The 18,342-nt window shown below is 42.2% G+C and overlaps 1 protein-coding gene across 2 annotated transcripts in view; it reads left to right on the plus strand.

The window, feature by feature from the left end:
• Positions 1–18,139, plus strand: part of NDRG3 (NDRG family member 3) — a 56,970-nt gene extending 38,831 nt beyond the window's left edge. The window contains exons 7-14 of one of the 2 annotated variants that reach the window (XM_032295028.1): positions 1,070–1,126; positions 5,287–5,390; positions 6,080–6,145; positions 6,267–6,318; positions 11,119–11,166; positions 14,384–14,419; positions 14,506–14,557; positions 16,874–18,139. In XM_032295028.1, coding sequence (XP_032150919.1) covers positions 1,070–1,126; positions 5,287–5,390; positions 6,080–6,145; positions 6,267–6,318; positions 11,119–11,166; positions 14,384–14,419; positions 14,506–14,557; positions 16,874–17,055 — 597 coding nt within the window. In that variant the 3' untranslated portion in view covers positions 17,056–18,139. Of the gene's footprint in view, positions 1–1,069; positions 1,127–5,286; positions 5,391–6,079; positions 6,146–6,266; positions 6,319–11,118; positions 11,167–14,383; positions 14,420–14,505; positions 14,558–15,768; positions 15,808–16,873 lie in introns of both variants that reach the window. The other variant, XM_032295030.1, reaches the window with a different exon arrangement.
• The last annotated feature ends 203 nt before the right edge of the window (positions 18,140–18,342 follow it).

The raw sequence follows: 18,342 nt of genomic DNA on the forward strand, positions 1-18,342 counted from the left end.
CATCATTTTTGATGGCTGCATAATATTCCATGGTGTATATGTGCTACATTTTCTCTGTCCAGTCTATCATCAATGGGCATTTGGGTTGGTTCCAGGTCTTTGCTATTGTAAACAGTGCTGCAATGAACATTCGTGTGCATGTGTCCTTCAGGCTGGTCTTAAACTCCTGACCTCAGGTGATCCGCTGGCCTCGGCCTCCCAAAATTCTGGGATTACAGGCGTGAGCCACCACGCCTGGCCTAATTTTCTGTAGTTTATAACCTGTGCATCACTGATAGCCTATGTGAAGATTTCAGGACTTCTCCTCAGTCTTTCTGGGACTACATAAATCCTACTCCAGGCATAGCCATGTCTATCCCTCACTACCTCTTCCCCATGCCTATCCCCATTTCAGTACTTCACCCCTAATCAGCATAAAACCAAGGAAGAAGGCTTAACAGGAATCAGCAACATAATTTGAGTTGGAAATTTTTCTGAAAATAGACTAACAGAATGCAGATTTACACAGATTGCTGCATTTGTTAGACTGTGGGATGCATCATTTTGAAATGGGAAAAATTGGAGAAAAATGTTTAAAACTCAAGAACATTCTGTAAACAAGTCATTTCTTCCCACTCCCTGAAATACAGATAGCAAAAACTGGAAGAAAGAGAAAAAAACTGTTTTTGTCTCTTGGAAGTCATGGGTGTGATTGTTAAGTCAGTCCTTATCAGCCGTAAATCCAGTGTAAATGCAGAAACACAGGCTGGAATGAAGTAGCAAACAGCCATGAGGTCTAGGTCAGGCTTTCAGAGAAGGAATGGTCAGCATCTCTTCTAGTTCCCTATTTCACAGCAGGCTTCATTATTACCCTGGAAAAGAGACTTAGTTTTTTTCTGACTTGTTTCTCGTCTCTGTGTTTCTTTGAAACCACTATCTCATGAAAATGTATAACACTGAATTGTGGGGGTTTGTCATTTGTTTTTTAAAAGATAACATATATAATAAAGTGTACTTGTTTTAATTGGGCAGCTTGGTAAATTTTGGCATATGCTTACCCTCTTAAGACAGAGTTTTTATTTTTTTTCAGCTCTCTGGCCTGACAACCAATGTTGTGGACATTATTTTGGCTCATCACTTTGGGCAGGTAAGTGCCTGTTCCAGCCAGAAGAGCTGTGTTTATTGGCTTGCATGCAAATTCTTATTTTACTTCAGGAAAGAAGGGCTGCCTTAGAATTTACCTCATCCCAGCAAATAACACTTCCAATGTTGAAAGGCATGTGGCCTTGCAGAGGTGAATGCTTAACTCATTGCCACATGGTTGTTGCCATGTGGAACTCTGAGAGAAGACAGCGGCTCTGGCTACCTGTTCCTGTAAGTAGCATGCCATCTGTTAATGTTTGACAGCATCACGTGCCTCCCCAAACATCTTTAGAGCCATTAGGAGGTCTGGGAAAGGCTTCACAGAAATAGAAATTTCAGGGAAAAAAACTGTGAAGTAATAGTGCTAAAAGAAGCTTAGAGATTATCTTGTTCAAGCCCCATGTTTTTCGGCTGGGGAGGAAAGGAAACTGAAGTCTTCACAAAAAGTGGCAGTTATCATGTACATAATTGCTGGGTGGGGAAGGGGACTTAACTGGCAGGTAAGGGGGACCCTGGTCCTCTTCAAAGGGAAGAGTGAGTTGGGTGACTGACAAAGGAGTGATGGAATAAGTGGGCAATGAGGTCAGAGAGCTGGGGTGGAGAGAGGAGAATAATATATGTAGGAATAGTGAGTAATCTGCTTCATTGAAAATATTATCCTGAAGGAAAATGGCAGATGGGAAGAAAACTAGCATTTACCAACTACTGATTATTTATAAGACTTTAGATGTGCAAACTATTTTTTACACGGTTCTATTAGTCTGATTTTAAGATAGGGAAACCAAAGACCAGAGAGGCAACGTACTTTGCCACCACCATCCAGATGGTGAGTGTGGAGCTGACATTTGAATCCAGGTCAGGCCAAGTCCAAAGTCTATAGTCTTTTATTTCATTATATTTTTATCAGAGTTACAAATTCACATATATTTTAGAGTAGAGAAGTTCTACCGGGCTTATTACAAATTGGCTGTCACCTACCCCATATTCTGCTTTTTAGTGGCAACCACTTTCATTCTTCCAGCTGATTCCTTTGGGTTTTGCCTCCATATTGCCCTCTCTTTAATTGAGATAGTACTTACAAATAGTGTAATGCACACATCCTAAGTACATCTCAGTGATCATTTACTGATGTATACTTTCATGTAACTACCACCCAGAACACAAACAGAACATTTTCATCATTAACATTTCATCATTTTCATCACCCCACAAAGCTTTCTTCATTATCCTTTCCCACTCAATAATTCCCCACCCCAAACAAGGTATTCACTATTCTGTTACCTCCGTAGATTATTTTTGACTGTCTTAAACTTCATATAAATGGAATAACAGAATGTATATTTCTCTGAGTCTGGCTTCTTTTGCTCAACATACTGTCTTTTTTTCATCCATGTCATTCCATGTGTCAGTAGTTCATTCTTTTTTATTACTGTGTAGCAGCAGTTCATTGCGTTAATATACTACAAATTAGGGGTTGGATGCAGTGGCTCACGTCTGTAATCCCAGCGCTTTGGGAGGCTGAGGTGGGCAGATCACTTGAAGTCAGATGTTTGAGACCAGCCTGGCCAACATGGTGAAACTCTGTTTCTACTAAAAATACAAAAATTAGCCAGGCATGGTAGCATACACCTGTAGTTCCAGCTACTTGGGAGGCTGAGGCAGGTACCCCATAGAGGTACCCTATCTTTATAAATATTCAAAAATCAGCCGGGCTCTGTAGCTGTGGTCCCAGCTACTCAGGAGGCTGTGGTGGGAGGATCACTTGAACCCAGAGTTCAAGACCGGCCTGGGCAGTATAGCAAAAATAAATACTACTTTATATAGGCCTTTGAGGGGAGAGCTATGGGCAGTATTTAATAATTTCTAAAAAGCAAGAACATCCTCACTATATGTATAGTAATATATATACACATACATATATAAAACTTTATATATATTACTCTATATATAACTATATAAATGTGTGTTTAAAACATTTGAGGTCATAGTGGATTGTCATAAGGCTGAAGAGTTCATTTAAAATTTAAGCATTCAGGCTGGTCTGAAGGTAGTGAATTATCTGAATTGATTGTACAGTTAGTTACAGATTGAATTCCTTGTTCTACTCCTTCCTTTCTCTCACCACTGCTCTTGACCAGCCAAAAAGATAATAAAAATTAAAAATAAGTTAAAAAAAAGTAAGCAAACTAATGCTTGTATTGCTTTGAAATGGAAGCAAACATGGTTTTTAAACATGAATAATGCTCATCTTCACCAATAAAAGAAAAAAAATAAAAATACATTTGTACTAGCAAGGATGTGGGGAGACAGGTAGTGTAAATAAATGAGAGAGTCTATATATCTGGATAAGGAATGATCTCTACTATACTTTACATGGCAAAGCAAGTGTAGAGCAATGTCTAGAGGACTATAATTTGTGTTTTTAAAAAGGTGGGAGTCAGTTTGTTTATTGAGAACAGGGTCTTGCTCTGTCATCCAGGCTGGATTACAGTTATGCCATCATAGTTTGCGGCAGCCTCAATTTCCTGGGCTTAAGCCATCCTCCTCCTTCAGCCTCCTGAGTAGCTAGTACTACAGGCATGTACTACTACATTAAGCTAGTTTTAAATTTTTTGGTAGAGGTGGGGGTCTCACTATGTTAACCTAGGCTAGTCTCAAACTCCTGGCCTCAAGTGATCCTCCTGCCTCAGCCTCCCAAAGTGCTGGAATTACAGGCATGAGCCACCACACCTGGGCTGTCATTTGGTATTCACTTTTCTTACGATAATATCTTTAGAATGAGACTGGGGCTCTCACAAAGTTTTCTAGTAGTGATTTGGGTACCCTTCAGTTTCATGTAGACTCTTGTCAGTATCCAACTGTATTCTGGGCTCATGACATCCGCATGGTGGTGAAAATGCAAACAAATTTTCCGTATCTCTATTTCTCTAATAAGGCTTGGTGGTGAAATTTACACATTGCCCTGGATTAACAGACTTCTTAATTATCCCTGATATATTTCTTTCCTTCAATGCAAGAATTTTCCTTTCTTGCATCCTTTAGTAATTTAGTAATAAATTACTAAATCAATAAAGTATCATAAACATAATGGAATATACAGTTATACAATGTATAATGTTAAATGGTGGTATATATAGATAGGTAATATGCTGATTATATCAGTGAAGGTATGGATAAATTAATTGGACAGCTTTATGGTTATTAAAAGAAATATAGCCAGGCACAGTAGCTCACATCTGTAATCCCAGCACTTTGAGAGGCCGAGGCAGGCAGATCACCTGAGATCAGGAGTTTGAGAGCAGCCTAGCCAACATGTTGAAACCCTGTCTCTACTAAAAATACAAAAAATTAGCCAGGTGTGGTAGTGTGCGCCTGTAGTCTCAGTTACTTGGGAGACAGGAGAATCACTTGAACCTGGGAGGCAGAGGTTGCAGTGAGCCAAGATCACGCACTGCACTCCTGCCTGGGTGAGAAAGAGCAAGATTCTGTCTCAAAAAATAAAATAATGTTACTGTTGAATATCTTGAACATGGTGAGACTCCGTCTCTACTAAAAATACAAAAAAATTAGCTGGGCGTGGTGGTCCATGCCTCTAATCCCAGCTACTCAGGATACTGGGGCAGGAGAATTGCTTGAACCCGGGAGATGGAGATTGCAGTGAGCCGAGACTGTGCCAAGGTGTTTGAGCAAGACTCTGCCTCATAAAAAAAGAAAAGAAATGTTACCTTCCATTTGTTTTACACTTTACGGTTTATATGTTTATATAACTTTTCTTATTTAATCTTTAAAACAGCCTTGTCAGATAGCTGGTTATTATCTTCATTTTTACAATATCTTCATTTTTGTAAAGAATGGCAGAACATTAAAAAAACATACAAAGAAATCAGGGTTCCGAGTAATGAGGTGACCTAAGTTCCACAGCTAGTACTTGAATCCATAATAGGTCCTTTTCTGCCCTCATCTGACACAGAATATGGCACTGAACCAGTCCGATGCAAATAATCAGCCATTCAGCCTACCAGTACATCAGTAGCCTCCAGGCTCTGCCCTAGTCCACATTATGAGCCGTGTGGTTTGGCTTGTGGTATTGAAAATGCAAAATAAATAAGATGGACTTGTTCTGGAGCTCAGAAGCTTACCTGTGTCTTCTTTGAATTGTTCTAGGAAGAGTTACAGGCCAACCTGGACCTGATCCAAACCTACAGAATGCATATTGCCCAAGACATCAATCAAGACAACCTGCAGCTCTTCTTGAATTCCTATAATGGGTATATTTTTTTCCTATTTCTTCACTTAAATGTAGACAGGTCTAAAAAGAGGAGGCAGGGGAGGAGAGAGGACTGTATCTAATCCTGAGACCAGCTCCTTCGAGGTGAAAATGTGAGCCCCTTCTGGTTTTCTAGAAACATGGGCAAAGATGGACGAAATGGGTCAGCTGTAACTTACCCAGAGTTATACAGCCAGGAAGAAGCAAAGCCAGATTTTGAACCTTGTCTCTCTAGCTGTTTCTTCTGTATAACGGAGCCTCCCTATTTTTAACTGAAATTAGAAAGATTAAGTCCTGTGCTAAACTCTGTTAGTTACAAAGAAAACACCCTTCCCCCTCTACTCAAAATGTTAGTCATTCTCTTCTCTTAAGGAATTTATTCCTATAAGTTAAACAGTTAGGACTTGAGAGCTTCAGTGGTGTTGCTGTTGGGTTTTGAGGCTGTCTCCTTGTAGCATCCCAAAGAGTCCTGCAGGGTTTAGCCAGGAGCCTCCTTCCTGCCCTGTACCACTCAGGACGCCACTGAAGTGGCGACTCAAGAACCAAGTCACAGGGCCTCTTCCCTTCTCAGGTGTGAAGGAAAGGTAAATTTCACATTCCTTGATACATTTTGGTGTTTATGACCAGAAAATAACCTGAGTTGCTATGACTTTACCCAAAAAGGGCATTGCTTTTGCTTTGTTTTTCTAGACGCAGAGACCTGGAGATCGAAAGACCCATACTGGGCCAAAATGATAACAAATTAAAAACATTAAAGTAAGTTCCTCAGTTTCTTCAACTGACTTGCCAAATATCTTTACATTCATAGACTAATTTGGTGTTCAGTGGAATTTATGTGCCTATTTGCTGAGTGACACCTCTTATTTTGCCTACCTAGGTGTTCTACTTTACTGGTGGTAGGGGACAGTTCGCCTGCAGTTGAGGCCGTGGTAAGTATGTTCTGATGCTGTGAAGATAATGAGATTAAAATGTAATAAAATTATAGGCTGGGCTGGGTGTGGTGTAAGCACACCTGTAATCACAGCACTTGGCGAGGCTGAGGCGGGCAGATCACCTGAGGTCAGGAGTTTGAGACCAGCCAGGCCAACATGGTAAAACCCCCATCTCTACTAAAAATACAAAAGCAAATTAGCCAGGCGTGGTGGTGGGCACCTGTAATCCCAGCTACTTGTGAGACTGAGGCAGGAGAATCGCTTGAACCTGGGAGGCAGAGGTTGCAGTGAGCCAAGATCATGCCACTGTTCTCCAGCCTGGGTAACAGAGCGAGACTCCCTCTCAAAAAAAAAAATTATAGGCTGGGTCCAGTGGCTCACACCTATATTCCCAACACTTTGGGAGGCTGAGGCAGGAGGATCACTTGAGCCCAGGAGTTTGAGACCAGTGGGCAACACAGTGGGACCCTAACCCTACAAAAAATTTTTTTGAATTAGGTTAGGCTTTAGTCCCAGCTTCTCTAGAGGCTGAGGTAGGAGGATTGCTTGAGCTTAGGAGGTCAAGCCTGCAGTGAGCCATGATTGCACCACTGCACTCCAGCCTGGGTGACAGAGTAAGACCCTGTCTCAAAAAAAAGTATGTAACACACTGCTGACACACTAGAAACAGTTGGTAAATACTAATTTTTGTTTTCTGATTACACATATCAGGGTTTGCTCTTTGTCATACATTTTAGAAAGTTAATTCGTCAATCACTAGATTTCATCAGATGGGATCAGTTTTGTTCTTGATTGTTTTGTGTGGTGGAGTTCACTTTGTGGCAAGTAGTACAACTAACACCATTTACTTATTATCAGATTTCTGACAGCGTCAGCCTTTAATCTGGAATAGATTGCCACCATAAATTGAGCAGGCTGGAAGGCCATCTCTACCTTCTTCTGAAGGACATAGCACATGGATAAAAATTATATATGCTCATTGTAGAAAATATGAAAAAAATGTAAAAATAGAAAGATGGGCTGGGCGCGGTGGCTCAAGCCTGTAATCCCAGCACTTTGGGAGGCCGAGGCGGGTGGATCACGAGGTCAACAGATCGAGACCATCCTGGTCAACATGGTGAAACCCCGTCTCTACTAAAAATACAAAACATTAGCTGGGCATGGTGGTGCGTGCCTGTAATCCCAACTACTCAGGAGGCTGAGGCAGGAGAATTGCCTGAACCCAGGAGGCGGAGGTTGTGGTGAGCCGAGATCGCGCCATTGCACTCCAGCCTGGGTAACAAGAGCGAAACTCCGTCTAAAAAAAAAAAAAAAAAAAAAAAAATAGAAAGATGGGGGAAAATCATAATCCCATTACCTAAAGACAGACGATTAATTACCTTTTGCTTTACATAGACCTGATTATATTGAATATATAAGATTTGGGGGCCTGACTTAACACTTTTGATAGCATTTTTCCATTATAGAGTCAGTATGTCTGTAGATTTACCATTATTTATTTAACTTTATTCTCATGTTGATTAATTCCAATTTTGTGCTATTAATAATGTTACTGTTGGCCAGGTGCAGTGGCTCACACCTGTAATCCCAGCACTTTGTGCTGGGATTCCAGCACTTTGGGAGGCTGAGGTGGGTGGATCACCTGAGGTCAGGAGTTCAAAACCAACCTGGCCAACATGGTGAAACCCCGTCTCTATTAAAAATACAAAAAATCAGCTAGGTGTGGTAGTGCATGCCTGTAGTCCCAGCTACTTGGGAGGCTTAGGAGAATCACTCGAACCCGGGAGGCAGAAGCTGCAGTGAGCCAAGAGTGCCAGTTGCTCGTACCTGTAATCCCCGCACTTTGGAGGCCAAGGTGGGTGGGCAGATAACCTGCGGTCAGGAGTTCGAGACCAGCCTGATCATGGTGAAACCCGAATATACTAAAAATGCAAAAATTAGCTAGGCATGGTGGCAGGTGCTTGTAATCCCAGCTCCTCAGGAGGTTGAGGCAGGAGAATGGCTTGAACCCAGGAGGTGGAGGTTGCAGTGAGCCGAGATCATGCCATTGCACTCCAGCCTGGGGGACAAGAGTGAGACTTCATCTCTAAATAAATAAACAAATAAAATGTTACTGTTGAACATCCTTAGGAAATCTTTGAATCTTTGATTATTTCTTTGGGATGGGTTTCCAGAAGTGGAATTAATATGTCTAAAATTATAAATCTTTATAAAGTTTTTAATACATTTTGCCAGGTTCCTTTCCAGAAAGGATATACCAATATATTGCCACCAGCACTGTATAAGCATGCCTGTTTCACTGCACGCTGTCTAGCATTGATTCTTTTTTTATTAGTAGTTAATTTGATAGGTTAAAAATAGTATCTCACTGTTTTAATTTGCATTTATTTGATTAAAAATGAAGTTGATAGTTTTTCATATGTCTAATTATGTGTTTCCCACAGCATATATAACTTAACCAAGTATCTCTGTGAAATTACTTGATTTCTTTGGCTGCCTTCACTTCTGCCCTAAATAGAGCAAAGGAGTCTATTTGGAAAGGAAGTCTAACAAATGATCAGAGGTTTAGACATAGTTGAGAAGGTTTGTGGAGCAGGGAAATGATTGTAGGGCAAGAATATGCAGTTGTGAAAGGATATATTCGCATGTCTCTGAACTGCCCTGTAAAACACTCTGTGTCTGGTGTGAAATACATGGCGTGTGGCTGGGCACAGTGGCTCACGCCTGTAATCCCAGCACTTTGGGAGGCCAAGGTGAGCAGATCACTTGAGGTCAGGAGTTCAAGATCAGCCTAGCCAACATGGCAAAACCCTGTCTCTACTAAAAATACAAAAATGAGCTGGGTGTGGTGGTGCACACCTGTAATCCCAGCTACTCAGTGGGAGAATTGCCTGAACTCAGGAGGCAGAGATTGCAGTGATCTGAGATCGTGCCACTACACTCCAGCCTGGGTGACAGAGCAAGACTCTGTTTCAAAAAAAAAAAAAAAAAAAACAGAAACAAAAACAATGATTGTGGTTGGTCTACCAGGTATCAAGACTTCTTATAATGTTGTAGAAATTGCAAAGTAGTGAATCAAGGAAAGCATGATTTATTATATTAAATCCAGATTTTGGAGTTCATTCTTCCTGAAAATATTTATAGTATATCTACTATGTTCTAAGCACTGTGCCTAGCAGTTAGAGATCCAGTTTTTAAATTCTACCTTTTAGAGTTAATGCACATTCTGTAGTGAACTGATACATTCGTTTGTCACAGCCTGCATTGTCCTTTGTGTAAAGCAAATCAAAACTCTGATTTGGTGATCCTCACTTTTTATATTATCCCTGATTTTAGAAGTTTTGTATACCTGCCCACCCGCAATCCTGAGAGCAAAAGTTCATCTGGATTACTGGGTCTTGCCTAGGTAATTTTAACCACTGCTTGCTGCCACTGCAGTCTGTCATGTAGGCCATTCCTAAAACAACTCAAATCCTGTCACTTCAGACACCTTCTGTGGCATCCCGCCTTCCACAGTTAGCTCCAGCCTGTGCCCCAGCCTCACCTCCAGTCTACCTTACCTCACACTTGCCTCTGCAGATGTACCGTTCCCACCTCTGGGCTATGCTTATGCTTTCACCTTGATTCTGGAAGTCCTCAAACACTCATACTTTCCCTTTATCTATCTGTAGAAATCCCACTCCTCTTTCTGTGCACCCAGCTTAGTTGTGAAGTGTTTAGAGTGGTTCATTTTGCTTTGTATTACATGTTTGACCCTGCTGGATCCAGACTATCAGCACAGATTTTATATGTGTGTTCTTAGCAAACCTATAAACGGAGAGATCCAGTTGATCAAAATAGCCCTAAAACAATGCTGAACCGAGAGATTGTCTCCCCAAAACGTTTTCTTTGAGATCCCTGCCCTCATGAACACAAGGGTACAGGATATCAGACATGTGAATGCACAGGGCTATGATTCTTAATTAAATGACTCTGAGAGAAAAATGAGAAGAGTTCAACTTTAGGCTGGATAGCCAAAGACCTTGAGATAGAAAAGAGTGAGGACATAAGGAATAACAAACCCACTAAGGAAAGAGTTAGGGGAGGTGCTTAGGACTTAGTCATTAGAACCGCTTGTGCTCAGAAGCCATTAAAGAGATCCCAGCAGGAGCAGGAGAGGACCCATGGTCCAGTCTGTTTTTTTTTTTTTTTTTTTAGACAGAATTTCACTCTTGTTGCCCAGGCTGGAGTGCAGTGGCGGAATCTCAGCTCACTGCAACCTCCTCCTCCCAGGTTCAAGTGATTCTCCTGCCTTAGCCTCCCGGGTAGTTGAGATTACAGGCATGCGGCACCACACCCAGCTAATTTTGAATTTTCAGTAGAGGCAAGGTTTCTCCATGTTGGTTAAACTGGTCTCGAACTCCTGACCTCAGGTGATCCACCCGCCTCAGCCTCCCAAAGTGCTGGAATTACAGGTATGAGCCACCACGCCCGGTGGTCCAGTTCATTTTTCAAAGAAGTAAGGTAACCGACTTCATGTTATGTAGCTAGCCAGCAGGAAGAATTAGATTTAGCTTGCAGTTTTTTTAAAGACATGTAACAGATTGAGAAAATTAGATAAGTGAAATTTTTAGATCTGCTCAGAAACTTCGAAGTGTATCATATAAATATATCTTTCACTATGTGTTTTGGTAATCTCTTAGGCTGGTTCAGCCTTCTCCAAACTGAGCTGTTGATCTTGCAAGATCATTCTCATGCCGAGCTATTTCATTTTTTTCCTAGCAACTCAAAATTATTCTCTCCTTTGTTAAATTTTAGGTCGAATGTAATTCCCGCCTGAACCCTATAAATACAACTTTGCTAAAGGTAATGTGTCTTCTTCCTTCACTTCCAGCCCTTTGTGAGTATATTATAAATGCTTCAGATTAATCATGTTTTCTGGAATAATTGCCCATAAAGAAGCAAAGCTTCCCTCTCTTTGGTTATCTCATTCTCTTTTTAAAATAATGCTTTTGGCCAGGTATGGTGGTTCATGCCTATAATCCCAGCACTTTGGGAGGCCGAGGCAGGTGGATCATGAGGTCAGGGGTTTGATACCAGCCTGGCCAATATGGCAAAACCCTGTCTCTACTAAAAATACAAAAATTAACTGGGTGTGGTTGCACATGCCTGTATTCCCAGCTACTCGGAGGCTGAGGCAAGGTAATTGCTTGAACCCAGGTGGCAGAGGTTGCAGTGAGCCGAGATCGTACCACTTCACTCCAGCCTGGGCAACAGAGCGAGATTCTGTCTCAAAAATAAATAAATAAAATAAAATAATGCTTTTTTGCTGATTACGTTCTCATTGTAGAACACTGCAAAAAAGAGAAAAACATAAAGAATAAAATAAATTTAAATTAACCATAATACTACCACCCAAACCTCTGGTAAAATATTGCTGTCCTTTCCTATACATTTTTACATCATTAGAGAGGTGCTGGGCATGATGGCTCACACCTATAATCCCAACACTTTGGGAGGCTGAGGTGGGTGGATCACTTAAGTCCAGTTATTTTGAGACCATCCTGGGCAACAGAGTGAGACCCTGTCAGAGAGTATTTACAACCCTGTATCTGTTTTACTCAACTTTATGACCGAGCCTTTTCCCATGTAACTAAAAACTTTGGCTGGGTGCTGTGGCTCACACCTATAATCCCAGTGCTTTGGAAGGCCAAGGTGGGAAGCCAAGAGTTCGAGAGCAGCCTGGGCAACACAGTGAGATTTAAAAAATAAGAAAATTAGGTGGGCTTGGTAGTGCGTTCCTGTAGCCCCAACTACTCAGGGGGCTGAGGCTAGAGGATTCCTTGATCCCAGGAATTCGAGGATTTGTGCCCTTGACACTGCACTCCAGCCTAGGTGACAGAGTGAAACCCTGTCTCAAAAAAAATAAAATAAAATAAACTTTGTAAACATTATTTAGTGTTGTGAGAATTAAGACAATGGATATAAATTCTTTATATGCAAAATCCTGCTGTATTGATAAGGAAACTTTCAGTAACAATTCTAATGATGAGGGTGGATGCATGTTCTTTCTCTTAGGGCAAATACAGAGCAACTCTTAAGCTAAATTGCTAGAGTTAGTATCAAGTGTCTCCCCTTTTGAGTATATCCTAGGCAGGAGTTTTTACCTGACATTGTTTCAACCTAGCTCTTCCTAGAGCCCCTACTAAAGTTTTTAGGTAGCTGACCATCTAGTTTGAATTTGGACTACTGTAGATTTAAATGCTGATCATATGTTGCTTACTGCTACATTTTCAGTGTGAAAGACCTCTGCCTCTTCCTTTTCTCTTTGAGGTGTGTTTGAAAGGAAAGTGCTGTTACCAGAAATGGCCTGTAGTTCCTAGAAAGATAACGTGAGGTTAGTGCTCCGAGGTGAGCACACTCAAAATGTTCTGGCCTCCAGTCAGTTGATGTCTGGTCTAAAAATTTTTTCTGGGGGCTGGGCATGGTGGCTCATGCCTGTAATCCCAGCACTTTGGGAGGCGGAGGCCAGGAGTCAAGACCAGCCTGCCCAACATGGTGAAACCTCATCTCTACTAAAAATACAAAAATTAGCCAGCCATGGTAGCAGGTGCCTGTAATCCCAGCTACTCCAGAGGCCGAGGCAGGAGAATCGCTTAAACCTAGGATGCAGAGGTTACAGTAAGCCAAGATTGCACCATTGTATTCTAGCCTGGGCAACAAGAGTGAGACTTTATCTCAAAAAAAATTTTTTTTGACAAAAATAAAATATCGATTGTTTTTTAAGTTTGCAGTTTCAAATTAATTTCTCACTTCAGGTTTGAATCAGTATTCAAAAGCACAAAACTACAATAACATAGCCAGTTATTTTGGGGAAAAAATGCCCATCTACAACCCCATAGAATAGAGTAGATAACTCCTATGGCAGATTGAACTTATTCTCAAACTGTTTGATAGGTACCCATCTTGGGAATAGTTTCTCCCAGTATTCTCTCTGCATATGGGAACTGTTCAGTGGTTCTCATCAGGTTTCAGCTCCTAAACTTCATGAAAATACAGCCTGCGCTAGTTTGGTTTTGTGTATATTTGTTAGATTAAGTGTTTATTTACAATCTTATGCTTAGAATTTTCGGGGGACTCGCCCTTGTTAATCTCAAATTTCTGTGTCTTCTGTGGCACTCTCCTCAGTAGCAGTCCCCCCTCAAAATAAGTTTTAATGCCAGTGAGTTGAAACCATGGGGTTCGTGTCCCTTTTCTTTAAAAAAGCCAGTCAGCCTGAATAGGATACCATCTGAGCCCAGAGTGCATAACAGCTGGAAGGAAGAGAGCAGGCCTATGTTTGGCCACTATACCCTAAAAATGCTTTTCTATGGTGAGTAGATTCAAATCACCTGGGAGCTTATTAGAAATAGACGTTCTTGAACCATACCCCAGACCTGTCAAATCAGAATCTCTGGGACAAGGATCCAAGAATCTGAGTTTTAATAAGTCCTTCAGGTAATTCCAGTGTACACTAATGAAGCCATACCTTAGAAATGCTTGCATATGTGAGAATAACCAGCTGTAAATGTTTATGAAGTGAAAAGCAGCATTACCAAACCCAGCTATTAGAGGAAAGTGGTTGACTGAGTGAGCTGGCTGAATCAGTATCAGCTCCTGATGGCAGAGTGCCCTTACTCATGAAGGAAAGAAAGATAACGTAGAGTTGAAATGAGACTTGGAAAGCATGATGCACGGAGAAGCTAGGGTCACACTGTTCGAGGACTCTGAAAGGAACATTCTCAGGTGGTTTCCACAATTGAGAGTAGTGGTTAACTTCACTATCACCGCAAAAGAAAATTGCCACCATGGGCCTGAAAGTCAGCCCTTCAGTCTTATTGATAAATAAGTATGGAATAATTATTTCAGATTTTCATCCAAGGTTATAAGTCTTTGTATGTGAATGCATTGAGATGTAAACTTGCATTTAAACATTAACTAAAACCTAGAACTCGATTTTGTTCTGTTTGAAAGGACTTGGGATGTTCAGAGCAATTCTCTTAAGGGTAAGTCCCAGCTGACTTGCATATTTCTCCTTTTCTAGATGGCAGACTGTGGGGGACTGCCCCAGGTAGTTCAGGTAAGGAGGTTTTTTTTTAAAACACCCTTTTAATTCTGCCTCTCTGTCTATGCAAAGATTAATGCCCTCTCGTTTTGTGCCCCCAGCCTGGGAAGCTCACCGAGGCCTTCAAGTACTTTTTGCAGGGAATGGGCTACAGTGAGTAGTACACAACTTTCTATCTAGCAACAATTTATGAATATTGGGGGTCAGCTTCGCATCTGGGAGCCCACAATTCTTGGGATATAACTGTATCAGCTAGCCTTAAGCAAAGTAGAAACCAAAATGTTGATGGAACATTCATTCGTGTGTATTTATAATATGCTAACACTCAGCACTTACTTTTGTCAGGTACTATGTATTCTTAATCTAAGAGGTCATTCTGTTATTAGTGCCATTTTATAGAAGAAGAAACTGAGTCTCAAAAAGGCTAAGCACATTTCCCAGAGTAAAAATTTAGCTGTAGAGCTATGATTCACACTCTGGCAGTTTGACTCCAGAGCCCACATTTTGAACCACTGAAGCTTAGGCTGTCTGTCCTAGGTGTGAATCTGAAATTATGGTTTGCATTTAAACTCAGGTGGTTAATAACTCCAGACCTAGAGATATGAAATGGAGACTCCAGGAGAAAAGGGCAGTATTCTTGGTAGTGTCTTTCTCCCTAGGAGATGAACTTGGAGAGTTGTTTTAGAGCAAGTCCAAGGGTGTGTCCATATCATATGCCATTGTCCTGGTTTCTTGTATTGTATGACCCCCGAGCATTCTCATGGTCACAGAATTCTCTACATGTGCTCCTTTCTTGGAGTTTTAAGAAAAACTCTTTCACCCAGGTACAGAGCTCTTTACCCAGTAGGGTGATTTTTCTCCTGTCTTTGGTATTAGTGTGAATAATGGTCATTAGTGAGCCACCAGGTCAGCTGCTCTGGGCAGCTGGGCCCTGGGTACAGCCCTGTACCTGCCAGGCAGACCGTGTATGTCTTGTCTCAAGTGGCTGTGTCATCCTTGCCTGTGAGCTGCTACCAACCGAGCCCACATCCACAGCCCTATGGCTCACTGGGAGGAGCAGGAGCCCCTCTCCTAGCCCCTTCTTATCCTTTGCCAAAAAACAGCTGATCTTCCAGCCCATTTCTGATCCAAAGCAAGATGACTATTTATATTGGAGAGGAAAACAATTGCTTTTTTCTAATTGAGGAAAGTAACATCTGAGATGCTATTAATTATCTGTCAGCCTCCCCTCCTCTCTGGGAGCTTAAAATAAAATTTTATCCCTGTCTTAGAGTATTCTGTCAGTGTCTATCAGGCAACTGAGGTTGCCACTTGGCACTCTCAGGTCACTAACCTGGCTTTTCCTATGTCCATCCTGCTTCCAGTCCCGTATGTGCAGCTCAGTCACTTGAGCACCGAGTCAGGTACCTTCCTCTGTGCTGGCTCCGCCCTGCCTTCCAGCCTCTCCTGGCTGCACTGGCTGCCTGTAGCATGTCCGCGGTCTTCCTGTGCAGTGAGAGCCCAATAGAACGTGGCTCAGTATGCCCCAAGAGATTTAGCCTACAGGTCCAGCCCTGGTCCCCCAGGAGTAAGAAAGGATCTGGTTGTAAGGGGAAGGCCTCCTCTTGTCATCCTAAATCCAGGGTCACAGCAGCAGCTGAAATTTGATAGACAGGGCCTGTCTTCCACCACCACCTACTGATCCTTGAATTAACCTCCAGACACAGGAATCCAAGGGCAGCTTTGCCTCTAAATAGGAGGGTCAGAGCCTGTGCCCAGAGAACTCTGCAGATAATGGCATCTTTTGACCCCAGCATGTGACAGCTAGGGGAGTGGCTGCTGCCCAGGAGGATAGGCAGGGAGGCTATGCCAGGTAAGGCCCAGTCCCAGCCAAGCTGGAAGGACCTTAGGGTCAAGCAGTGGCAGAACAGGAGTCTGAGTTAAACACCTCATCCCTGTGTAGAGGTCAGCTCCAAGCCAACCTGCCCTCCCCTTGACACACACTGTCCTACACGTCTCCTCCCCGGGTAGCAAGGTAGCCTGTGGACACGGATGGTAGTCTCGTTGTATCGGGCTTGCACTGTGTTTGTGAAACACCTTCATACTTGTGTGTTTGTCTTTCTTTTCTTTTGGTTTAGTCTTGCATGTACTGTAGGTTTTATTTACCTGTTTGGGTTCCCAGAGCTTCCATTCTATCACTGTCTGAATGGTGTGGGCATAGCTAAGAGGCTATACTCTGGACTTAGGGTTTCCCCTTGTTCTGCTGGGGACTACAATCAGCTGAGATTCCAACCAGATCTAAAGGATTAAAGTGCTGTCACGTTTCACCACTCAGAGCAAATAATACAAAATGGGGATGACTATATCTTGTCCTGGGTGTCATCATAAATGATTTGGAAAAGCTAAACATAAAGCCTTTGATGAGACTCCTACGTCAGCTGAGCTTAACCAGGGCTTCATCTTCTAGTCCCCTTTGGTTCTCTGTTACAGTACCATCTGCCAGCATGACCCGGCTTGCCCGATCACGAACCCACTCAACCTCAAGTAGCATTGGCTCTGGAGAAAGTCCCTTCAGCCGGTCTGTCACCAGCAATCAGTCAGATGGAACTCAAGAATCCTGTGAGTCCCCTGATGTCCTGGACAGACACCAGACCATGGAGGTGTCCTGCTAAACAGATGCTCCTCCCCTGGATCATTGCAAGTCCATCCTTCTTCAAATGACCACTCCATAATATAACATTTCATCCAGTAAACTGGCCTCTACTATCTTTAACTCATGCATGGCCACTGAACCTCTCTCTAGTAGCCTGGATTTATCATTCTCTCTGCCTGCCCACCCCTTTTTTTGTATATCCCAAGAACCACTTCCATGCCATACTGTAACATTCCAACATCTTTAGCTGATCAGATCTCTCCATATCCTCTCTTGCCAGCTTTTTTCCGTGCCCCCTCAAACTATGTATCAGATAAGATTCTTTGATCCCAACTCTGTGTGTGTGCGAGCACGCGTGTCTGTGTTTGTGTGTGCATAGTTCTGTGGTTTTAGACATGCTTTCTTGTAGTGCTTCTGCAAAAAACGAAAAAGGGACTTATTTTGCATTCTCAATGGTTTTTTTTAAGGGAATTAGGCAGAACAGATTTCTAGGTTGGGTAGGCCAACTGCATTCTCTTTTGTTTGCAAATTGGTCAACAAAATTTGCAAAGTGATTTCAGAAAAGAGCATCTTGGAGGAATGTGGAAAATCATTATTACTGCCTGGACCATTGATTGATTGTGACCAATAGTAGAAGGCTGCCTGTTACATAGAGAGGCTCCTTCTGTCCAAATGGATTCCTGTATACTATTCTATAAATAAAAGGGAGGAATATATTCTGCTGGAAGCCCATGAACCATCGGTGAGGTTCTGATTCAACATAAGAGTTGTTTCCTAGGAGTGAATGTGGCTTAATTAGTGGACTCAGTTAGCACAGGAAGGTGGAAAACAAAATGCCAGGCCCCTGCTCTGCAAGAACAAAACTGCTATTTCTGCAGTATCTGATACCAGACATCCACATATCCACAAGAAGTGCCTCTTAGGTCTATGATGAGAGCATTTCTCCATTCCTCACTTCCCAGAAAGGGGAGAGGGATGTTTAAAAAGCATGTAGATGGTGGAGAAATGGGTGGGGGGAGAGGAACAGCCATTAACATTGTATCATGTTTAATAAGCTTGATTTCAGCAGCCATATGGAAGCCAAATTAAATTAATACAGAACTCATTTCTCAGAAAGAGTCCTTGGTTTTTTTGTTTGTTTGTTTGAGACAGAGTCTCACTCTGTGGCGCAGGCTAGAGTGCAATGGCACGAGCTTGGCTCACTGCAACCTCTGCCTCTCAGGCTCAAGCAGTTTTTCTCTCAGGTGGCTGAGGGGAGAACTCTTGTCTCAAGTGGCTGTGTTATCCTTGCCTGTGAGCTGGGACT

This window comes from Sapajus apella, unplaced genomic scaffold (assembly GCF_009761245.1).
Source record: "Sapajus apella isolate SASKATOON/1434 unplaced genomic scaffold, GSC_monkey_1.0 scaffold33, whole genome shotgun sequence".
NCBI lineage: Eukaryota > Metazoa > Chordata > Mammalia > Primates > Cebidae > Sapajus > Sapajus apella.